A 10,958-nucleotide genomic window follows, 5' to 3' on the forward strand; every position below is an offset into this window, starting at 1 on the left:
GAGATACGGATACGAGTTTGATGTGTTGGAGACCAAAATTCTGAAATATTCTTTATATTTGAGTGTAACACTCATTAAACCCTAAAACTTAAATAAAATAGTATATATGGTTTTAATCTCATTTATCCAAATCAAAAGTAATAATGATTTATTTAATTTAATATTTATGACAATAAATGAGATAACCGTTATATAAGTCATTTAATGTGAAATTACTTAATTTGTGATTATAATTAATATATATGTATTATCCATAAATATATTAAGAAATAATAATTTCCTAACAATCTTCTACTTGGGCTATACATATATATTTGTTATGCATGTTAGCAAATCAAACTATGGGATTACATAGACAATAAATGCAACATGATTCCATGAAGTTAAATTCTCTCATGTTTGAAGCAAACATGATCTGGTTAGAGCAAACTTTTTTATTCTAAGTATGAGAGGATCCAAATCAATTCCGCAAGATAGAGAGATTAATGGTCTTTTCAGGGATATGATGGGTTTCTTTAACCTTTTATCAAACTAATTGCTGGTATACTTTGGTGGATTCCCACAATATGATTTGTTACAATTGGGTTTGGAAATTCCATCTGATATTTGTTTGCAACAATTCAACTATAAATGCCACAAAATGGGTCACATTGGTTTCAAACTGAACAGAAAATTGGGAATATTACATAATACTTACATTTAAATAACAAAAAAAACAGAGAGAATCTCTTATATTAGTTTTATAGTGTAGTGATCAGCTCCTCCATGCAGAAGATGCTTCCAAATCAAAATCTTCTTCCCACCATGTGCTTGCCTGCAATATCAAATGAGGCAGGTAAAAGATTTCAGGCATGTTTGACAAAAGTTTCTTTATAATTGAAAAAACTAAAAGTTGATTTTTCTTATATGCTACTATCTTCAGCTCCAACAAAATAAAAAAAGCTTAAAACTCGCAAAATCCTAATTATTTCTAAATTTTATCCAAATATGTGAAACCTGGCTTTCTTATACAGTATTTTGGCAAAATAAGCTGAAAAAAAGGACCCTTATATGTGAATAAGAGACGCCAACAAACAAGCCACAAGCATAAACAAAAACATAGACTGATAAACTAACAAAATAGAACACCTTGTAGCCTCTTCGAAGAAATTGTAGAGAGCTTCTCTCCTCTTCCAAAAAACATACACGAAGTAATTAAAGAAGATTTATATCTTACTGTAAACATCATACATAATAGAATTCAATGAAATTATTTAATTCATATAATCGACCCACCAAGTGAAATAAGACTTTGTTGATGTTGTATGTATAGCATTTGTTTGTGTCTTTGTGAATTCCTGTTTCAGAGGAAAAGGGAGGGAGAGTCAGGTCTTGAAATGTTACATTTTAAACCTTTACACTCTAAATTCTATAATTCTAACTCGCAAATGTTATAAGCATTTTTTCCCTGAACATATAAGTAACAGTAATCCTCTATTTTTTTTTTAACACAGCTTCAAAGGTTGTTATGCAGTGTCATAAACATATAAAAACGTCAAGAATCTTTGGGAGGGAAGCCCAAAAGGCCTAAATCGGCACTGTAAATTCAATACTAACTCTGTCAAAAATAATTGTATTAAAACTATGGATTTAGGCACAGCAACATGTATGTATATATAAAGAGAATATACCGTAGTGTGTCTAGTTCAAGATTAAATAGAAGTGTTGGTGTAGACACGGCAAATTTTTCCTGCAAAATTCAAGAGGTAACAACATATAAAATGAGTAAAATGAACATCATCCGTACTATCCAGAATAACCATCCGGATACTAGGGATAATAAACATCTCATGTTATAAAACCACTTATTTCAAAAGCTTAAGCTGATTTTGGGGTTCACCAAGAATCGAACTTTTAATCTTTTGGATCTAGAACTCTAATATCATATCATGAAACCATTCCTCCCAAAAGCGTAACCTGACAGGATAATGTAACACTAATGGTCATATCTCTAATACTTCCTAAACCTCCATTGTACACATTGTACGCTTAGACCATTGACTCTCTATACTTATTCATATAAAATACATTAAAGTAACTACCACCAACATGAAACGAGTCAGAAATATAACCTGATCAATAGCTAATAATTAAGAATTTAAGAATTGCTTATACAGCCAACAAAGGCCATCAAAATCTAGATTTGGAAGGAAATAGTATACAAAAAAGAGTGATACATGCTGTCCCAAAATCAAATGAAAGGATTCAAGCTTTATATTCCATTGCATATTATCACCAAAGAAAAAAACTAAATATTTTCTGAATGGATAAGCCAACAAGTCAACAACAACCCAATGCAAATAAAGAATAGCGAAATTTCATAAGCACATCAGATATTAAAAGTGAAAAGAGGTTCAAGAAACATTCCAAATGGCAGAGACATCATACCACATACTTCTCTCTATCTGCAGTTCAAGTATCAAGTCATGCCATTTTCCCCAAAATCCTGTTAAAGTGGGAGAAGCTTCTCTTTTTTATATCAGAGCCTGGTTTCGATCCAGGGACCTGTGGGTTATGGGCCCACCACGCTTCCGCTGCGCCACTCTGATGGTTAGTAATTATAAGTCGGTTATTTTAAAACTATTATGATCTTTATTAGTCTTGTTTCTAGCCTTGTGCCCTCACTTAATTTAAAAAAAAAAAAAAGCGTTAATATCAATGTTCGGAATAATTTATTATTACGTATGTCCAAAAAGAAAAAAAGAATAATTTATTAGGGGAATCAAATTTAACTATTGAGGTGCCTTGAGTCCTTGACTTGGCAAACATGCACAGGGTTAAGGGTCCCAAACATGGATCAATCTTTCCCCACCATTTATTAGTAGGAAAATTTGGTTTAGAAATTTATATAACATGTGAGCCAAATGTCATTGTAAATTAAAAACTCTCTCTTGCCCCTTCTTTCATATAAGATATTGACTTATTGATTGAGTATTTTTATTACTAAAAGAAGAATTTGATTTTTACATATTGAGGTTGTGTTTAGATAAAAGTATTTTAAAATTTTATAGAATTTTAAACACATAGACATTTATGTTTTAATTAAATTTTAATCAATTGCAACATTTTTTATTTGGATGAAATAAATATATTACTTGCATTTATAAAATTTTTTGTATGGGCAATGTAATTAAATTACTTCTATTGGTTTATTTTTCTCTCATTTGACTTCTTTTTTTGTTAATTTTAATTAAGATAAAAGAATGAGAAATTAAAATCCATTTACTATAAGTGAAAATTGAAATCCTTTATTTTAGCTAATTAAAATTATTCATTAAATTTTCTTAAATGTTATAATTCTTCTATTGAATGCCCAAACACAATTTTGTTATAAATTATTTTAAATATTTTCCATAATTATTTTCTTTTCTTTAATAATTTAATGACCCCATCCAAATACACTTTGAAAGTATATTTGATTAGAAGATAAGATTTATGCTACACTAGCTTTATTTTCATCTTTTAAGTTAATAATATAGTTAATTTTCACCCATATATATTATTTGATTATTTTAATAACTATGCAAGAAAAAATACTACAATTAGTTAATGAGCATAAATCTTTTTAAATTTGATAAAGCATCAAAGTCATACTCTAAAATAATTGATTAATTAAAAAGTATAGTTAGTAATACTCATAAAACATTAAACTATTTTTTGCAAAGCAGGTAGCCAGATATGTAACTACATTAATTAGTACTTTAAATTAAACACATGATTGTTGCTTGGAAGAATAAGGATGGTATTGGTGGGTAGTGGGTTACAACAATTGAACAAGCCACAAAAGCAGTTGGATCAATAACACAAGAAAAGAAAATGATGGTGATATTATATTAAAAGTGAGCTATCAATCAATTATTTATATAGATTATATATATTAGAATATAAACATATATTAAAAATATATAAAATAATATATGTAAATACATATAATAATTGTTCTTTTATACAATACTTTTATGTATATTTTCTTTCTTTTTTAAAAATTATATCTACTCAATGTATAATCATCTATATATTATCATATAAGAATAAGATATTAGCCACTAAATAAAAAGTAAAACTAAAAACAAAAAATTATGTCTTTATTTTTATTTTTCAAAACAACTTGTATGTTTTATATCTAATTATCTATATTATTATCAAATAAAGCCTACTAAATGAAAAATGTGTGTTAATTGATTAATTCTTCTATATTAAACAAAATAAGTTAATTTGAAAAGTTTAATTTTAACTTAATAATAATATAAAAAAATTTACATAGTCATTTGACTACAATTCCAATTTTTTAAATGATTATTAACATTTTAAGTGACAAAATAATTATCTGACTGATCTTTTAATATATGATTAGATACATGTGTATAATTTATTTAAATCAAATTAAATAAATTTAAAATTCAACTTATTTAAAAAATAAGTGAGTTGAAATAATAATTAGTTTGAATTAATCAAATAGTTAATTTATTTATTCACTTAAATAAATATTCAAATTTTATCTTATATAAATAATAATTCATTAATCAACAAAATGTTTAAATAAAATTTTGATTACATAAGATTTGGATTTTCTAAAGTTTGAATTTTACTTTAAAGAATAAAGTATAATCTTCTAGACTTGAATAGTTTCTCTTTTATATTTATTTTTAGTCTCACTTATGAAATAAATAATAAAAAATTACACTTTATTTTTTAAAGTAAAATTCAAATTTTAGAGGATTCAAATCCCGTGACATAATCTCTAATTTTTTTTGTTAATGAAAAAGAATTGACAGGTTTTTTTTTCTTTTGTAATCTCCGCCGCAAAACGGCGACACATTAGGCACCGCTTTTGTTTGGTTCAATTCGTGTGCGTGTTAGTTTCAATTCCCAACGACTCTGAAAACACATTAACATAACAAACAACATTAACATCTCTCTCACAAAATCTTACTTGGATTTTGACGATCTCACTCTTTTCTTCTCTTTTTTCAGTTCGTTTTTTTCTTTCTTTCTTTCTCATATGACATAATTCACACACAAATACATACATCAATCTCTTTTGCTTTTATAGTTTTCTGGTGCAAAAATGCCAAATGTATCTTCTACCTTCTTCCTTGCCCCTTATTCTTCACTTGGGTATCCCAAAGTTGTTTGCTTTAGTGCACTCCAAGGCAAAGCTTCTTCCATTGATTCTTCTCCTTCCCAATCTCCCATACCCAGGTCTCTTTCTCTTTCCAAGCTCCATTTTTTAGTCCTTTTTTGTGCTTAACTTAATTCTGCACATGCCGTGTTTGTTAATTTGCTCCACTGAACACTAGCTTTGACTTTCATACTCATTTTTTGGAATTTGATGGATTTTGGGATATAATAATTTCTTTTTGTTTTCAAAACTTATCTGATGCTTGTAATCATTTCTGCTCATTCTCAAAAGGTTACAATTTCTTGCATCATGGTTGAATTTGGATTTTCCAAGACATATGTAATTTCCTTGTTTTGGGGGGGTCTTTTGTTTTCTCTTTCTTATTTATACAAGTAAACTCTTTGTTTGCAGGCTTTTTAGCAGGGGATGCAAGTTAGTTGGATGTGGTTCAGCTGTTCCTTCTCTTCAGATTTCCAATGATGACCTCGCAAAAATAGTTGATACTAATGATGAGTGGATATCAGTTCGTACTGGGATTCGTAACCGCCGAGTTCTTTCAGGTTAGTGAATTGCTATTTGCTACTGCTAGAGCTACTATGGTTAGGTTACATAGCATGTTCTTAGGGTGGCTCTAGAATTTAGTTGCTGTAGAAGTCAATGGAGCATCGATAACTTATAAAGCAGGCCATTGTTTCCGTGGATTCATCACATAAATATATTGATAACAACTTGTTCAAAATATCATTCGAAGTCGTATTGTGTGGTGATGGACCTGGCTTGATGTTGTGCTTGCAGGCAGGGATAGCTTGACAACTTTAGCAGTAGACGCGGCACAGAAAGCTCTTGACATGGCAAAGGTTGATCCGGATGATGTTGATCTAATATTGTTGTGCTCGTCTACTCCAGAGGATCTTTTCGGCTCTGCCCCTCAGGTATGGGTTAAGGCTGGACTATAAGAGAAGCTGCACAACTGTATCAAATGATTGAATCACTTTCATGATCTCTTATATTGTCCTTATGAATTTCAGATTCAAAAGCACCTTGGCTGCAAAAGAAATCCATTGTCTTATGACATTACAGCTGCTTGTAGTGGATTTGTGTTGGGTTTAATCTCAGCGGCTTGTCACATTAGGGGTATGGATTCATTATTTTGTTGAAATGAGGTTGTAATATCTTTTTAATCTGGTGAAAAAATCTCTGTTTATCAATATGAATGTAGGTGGTGGGTTTCAAAATGTCCTGGTAGTTGGTGCTGATGGTCTTTCAAGATTTGTCGACTGGACTGACAGGGGGTCCTGTATCCTTTTTGGAGATGCAGCCGCTGCTGTACTAGTACAGGTAAATGTAAACCTTCCTAATGGTGTCTGTCATTTATAGCAGTATTCAATATTTCCATTTAATAAGTTGAACAGTCGAACATCATTTGTGACTGGGCAAAGTATTTGATGGAGCTCTTATAGAAAGTTCCATCAAATGGAGTTGACTAAAATATTTATAAATTGGGAACAAAACTCTTAAAAAAAATTTATTAACGACCCCTTCTTCTTCATGGTTGCAATCCTCACCAATTCACCATACTCTATTTTATCCAAACTCTGCACAGTTTAAAAATTTGACTCAGGTTTACTCATCTATGAATATTAATTTAGTATTTACAAAGTAATATTTTGTATTTAGTTGTATCGATCAGATCCACAATAATTATGTCACATTAGTAGTAACTTTGAACCAAAAAGCAACCTTTTTTATAGCAACCTTTGTTGGTCTTGTTTTATAACGATGACTAAAATCATCTTCGAACCTTGAATCTGTCCGGGAGACCCATTTTGGTCGCCACAGTGTTCCCACTGGCAAGAAAATCTTCCGACTGAAACAGAAGACCACCAATGGAGTTCTCAGGAAGAAGTTTCAACTGAGTTGCTGCCTAATGACCAGTAACAATTTCTCGTTATCTTTCTCTTCGTATTTCCATTATTGAATAATGAGAACACACTAATCTTAGTGGCTTAGTGGCAGTGCAAAGGGTAGTATTCTTTTGAGTTAAAAGATTTTTTTCTTTTTTCTGTTTAACCTCAACCATAGAGAAGAGACTGATAAAAAATTGTTAATTATTTTGTTCCCAATCTATAAATCTAGAAAAGTGAGATAGGACGAGTTTTAAATATTTTAGACAGCTCCATTTGATGGAACTTTTTGTGAGAGCTCCATGAAATACTTTGCCTTCTTACTGTTAATTTTAGCTTATTATAATGTTTGCATTGTTATCTTCTCAGTTTGAGTTGAAAGGAAACAAAAATTGATGACATTGCTCCCGTTTTACGATTATACTGCAGGCTTGTAGCGGTGATGAAGATGGTTTATTCGGTTTTGATTTGCATAGTGATGGTGATGGTCAAAGGTATGTGCTCCTTGCTCCTCAATTTTTTAATGCCATTCTCTTATGTTTTGTGACTAAGCATCTGATTTCACTTCCTGTAGGCATTTGAATGCTACAATTAAAGAAGATGAGACCAATGATGCAGCAGAATCAAATGGTTCGGTGTTCAACTTTCCTCCCAGGCGACATTCATATTCATGCATTCACATGAATGGCAAAGAAGTCTTTCGCTTTGCAGTGCGAACTGTTCCACAGTCAATTGAAGCTGCCCTACAAAAGGCTGGTCTACCTGCATCGAGCATCGATTGGTTACTTCTCCATCAGGTATCGGGAACATATCATCTGATATCTAAGAAAGTGGTACCACTGTTGAATGTTAATATAATCTTTATATGAATGTTGTCCAAACTCCATGATTCTTTTTCTGTGCCATCATGTGAAGTTCCATATAGCTATTAATTTCTTATTTATCTACTTTCTTGCTAAACCAGTAGGTATCGAGTTCATTCATTCTTTTGGTTTTTGTTAAATCCTATTATTGAAAATGAATTTAAAGGAGAAAAAAACCGTAGCTTGATAGAATTTTTTGCAACCACCAAATCACTAACTCCACAACACTGCTTTTTATAATATCATTTTGCTGAAAGAGAAGCAATAAGTACAAAAAAGGATGAGCATTCTCAACAAGTAGTCAAAATGACAAAGTTAAATCTTAAGATAAACCATTGAAGATTAAATATCAATGCCTTTGCATGACAAAGCTGAGTGGTAAAATTTAACTCATGATTAGTAGAGTATAAATTGGGTAACTTGCTCCTTATTTCTGAACAAGTGTAGGCAAACCAGAGGATCATTGATGCAGTCGCTGATCGGTTAGAAATCCCCTCGGAACGTGTAATATCAAATTTGGCTAATTATGGTAACACAAGTGCAGCTTCTATTCCGTTGGCTTTAGATGAAGCAGTTCGGAGTGGGAAGATCAAGGCAGGCCATACTGTTGCGACTGCCGGCTTTGGTGCTGGTCTTACTTGGGGATCAGCAATATTGAGATGGGGCTGAGCGAAAATTGAACCTGTCCAAACACTGTTACACACTTGTAGAAATGAGGGAGAGTTTTGCTGTTGGATAAAAGGATCATGCAGCATTCTCAATTCAATTAGTTCTTCATTTTTGTCTTCAATTCATAGTCTGATATTTTTTCCCCTTTCTCCGAGTTATGTATCTACGATTCGGATTGATCTTATAATGGCATTTTAGCCAAGAAGCTCTCTTGTTGCAAAATGAATTCAGACTGCAAAAATAAGAATTTGAATGTTAAAATAGTTTTTCCAAATGAAGTTTCAAGAAGTGGGCCTTTTATTTGTGTGCATTGGTTGCTACATACTCAACATTCTTCAGATAATGAGTTCAAATAAAAGACAGATTTGGCAGAAATCCATTACAGCATCCTAGCTTTTTACACCTGATATCAACCTTCCCAGACCCTCTTTTAGAGTGGGTGAAAGTGCAGGACAATAAGTCAAAACATCATATGACTGAATCACACCCTTCTTGGCAAGTAACTGAAGAGCTGATGATACACCCTTAGCTATGAGAATCTTATTCTCCACCTGAACATCATAGTTGTCCACAAGATATAACAAGAACTCAAGAAGATTGTGTGTGATGTCAATGTACTTCTGAATAGAATGCACCATCAACAAAATTGCAGGCTCTATGTTCATCACACTGTCAACACTTTCATCAAAAAAGAGCCAATCATAAAACAGAGCAAATTTAACACTTCTCTCAACATAACTGCTCCTACATGACTTCAAAAGCCAGCCTATAACAGCCCATCGAGGAACAATGTCTGATTGAATGATCTCATTAGGTGGATGGTGTGCACAACATATGAATCTAACTATATCAACTATGATAGTTTCTCTATCTGGTTCATGAAGAAACTTCTGAAAAAACCATATTTGGTGCCTCTTTTGATGTCCCAATTTAACATATGTCATCAAAAACCGCAATCTGGTCTCCATCTCAGGATTGATTCTAAGCAAAACATACTTGCTACAAGTTCTTGTGCGGTATAGCTGCAAAACATTTACAAATCTTGAAGTATTGAACTTTGATGGACAAAGCATCAAATCCTTCCAAATATCTCTAAACTCAAGAACATGAATCAAATCCTGCAACAACCGAATGAAATCCCTGCCGATTCTTAAACACAAGTGAAACTCTTCCCTCACAATCTTCACACACAAATAAACCTCCAACCTCCTCAAAGTCTCAAAATTTTGATCACTCGGCCTGTTGGTTCTACAATGATCAGCCAAAACTCTAAGAAACACATATAAAGCACATGACAAAACATTCGGTTCTTCTTCCAACAAGCACTGCCACTTGTTCAAGAAAAGTGTGGCCATCTTCAAACACAACCACAAATTTCCATCACTGAAATCACCTCCATTGATTTGCCTCAAAAGGGACACCAAAAGCGCATCGAAACCAATCCCCAACACATAAATCATTTCCTCAGCAACCCAAAGTAGCTGGCTTTTCACAGAACCAAGGAGCTTTGGGTACAACTGGTGAACTACTTTGATGAGTAAATTGATGAACATTGCATACCCATCTGTTATTATGCCATGTAAGTGCTTGATGTGGGTTTTTGCAAAGTGTGGTTCGGTTAGGATGCCATGGAGGATTGCACGGTTAAGTTGGGAGTATTGGTCAGGGTTTGGAATGGATATAGAGAAGGAAAAAGGGGGTCTTAGATTTGGTTGAAGGGACTCAAAAGCTTGTCTCAGAGATAATTCAAGTTGGTTTTCAGCTTCAAAAGGAGCCTCCACAATGAGCTTCGATGCCATGGAATAGAAGAAGCTTACTTTGATTCTGAAAAACCGTTAGGAGTTAGAACTGTGATCAGAAAAGTGATTGATAGGTTTTTTTTTTTTTTTCATTGTTTGGTTCATTCAAAGAGAAGAACACCATCAACTACTGTAACAGCAATCAATCATATTTCAACAAAAATCATATTTTGAAGTGAAATTTCAGTGTACAAATCCTTTGTGGTGAAGATTATAATGCATAATTGTAAATAAATGAAATTAATAAAATGAATTCATCAAATTACGTACCAATTCTCTCTGTTCATTGCTTCATGGAAAGAAATTGAAGGAAGGTTGCTTCTGGACCTCCACAAGAGAGAGCAGGGAGACGCGACGGCGCTAAGCTGAAGATATCACTTTTGCGGCGGCGCTGATGATTTGGGCCTTTCCGGCCCAATGGGCTCATGTTGAAAAAGATACAAAAAAAAAGGTGGCCTTTACATAGAGGCTAATTTTTTTTGTTATGGAAGTAGAAGTGGTGATATACTTTAATATTGTAATTTTTGGTATTTTTTAAAACGGTGAAAAATACACAAATTGG

The 10,958-nt window shown here is 32.4% G+C and overlaps 2 protein-coding genes and 1 long non-coding RNA gene across 4 annotated transcripts; 1 reads left to right on the plus strand and 2 right to left on the minus strand.

Moving 5' to 3' along the window:
- Positions 1 to 521: 521 nt before the first annotated feature.
- Positions 522 to 2,604, minus strand: LOC112776544 (uncharacterized). The gene is made up of 4 exons (XR_003190039.3): positions 2,428 to 2,604; positions 1,671 to 1,729; positions 1,129 to 1,337; positions 522 to 814 (listed from the first exon to the last, which is right to left on the minus strand). It is a non-coding gene; the product is annotated as an uncharacterized lncRNA (long non-coding RNA).
- A 2,225-nt stretch (positions 2,605 to 4,829) lies between these two features.
- On the plus strand, positions 4,830 to 8,885 carry LOC112775753 (beta-ketoacyl-[acyl-carrier-protein] synthase III A, chloroplastic). Its single transcript, XM_025819587.3, has 8 exons — positions 4,830 to 5,241; positions 5,573 to 5,721; positions 5,957 to 6,093; positions 6,190 to 6,295; positions 6,381 to 6,499; positions 7,495 to 7,559; positions 7,640 to 7,862; positions 8,376 to 8,885. The coding sequence occupies exons 1-8, from the start codon at positions 5,108 to 5,110 to the stop codon at positions 8,595 to 8,597; spliced, it is 1,155 nt and encodes a 384-aa protein (XP_025675372.1). The 5' UTR covers positions 4,830 to 5,107; the 3' UTR covers positions 8,598 to 8,885.
- Positions 8,143 to 10,826, minus strand: LOC112775752 (uncharacterized). Of its 2 annotated transcripts, XR_003189664.3 has the most exons (3): positions 10,667 to 10,805; positions 8,923 to 10,421; positions 8,143 to 8,829 (listed from the first exon to the last, which is right to left on the minus strand). XR_003189664.3 is itself a non-coding variant. In XM_025819586.3 (2 exons), the coding sequence occupies exon 2, from the start codon at positions 10,394 to 10,396 to the stop codon at positions 8,987 to 8,989; it is 1,410 nt and encodes a 469-aa protein (XP_025675371.1). In that variant the 5' UTR covers positions 10,397 to 10,421; positions 10,667 to 10,826; the 3' UTR covers positions 8,143 to 8,986. The 2 variants fall into 2 exon arrangements, 1 of the variants encoding a protein (XP_025675371.1); XM_025819586.3 differs by having other exon boundaries at positions 8,143 to 10,421; positions 10,667 to 10,826.
- Positions 10,827 to 10,958: the final 132 nt, after the last annotated feature.

Source organism: Arachis hypogaea, chromosome 19 (assembly GCF_003086295.3).
Source record: "Arachis hypogaea cultivar Tifrunner chromosome 19, arahy.Tifrunner.gnm2.J5K5, whole genome shotgun sequence".
NCBI classification, from domain to species: domain Eukaryota; kingdom Viridiplantae; phylum Streptophyta; class Magnoliopsida; order Fabales; family Fabaceae; genus Arachis; species Arachis hypogaea.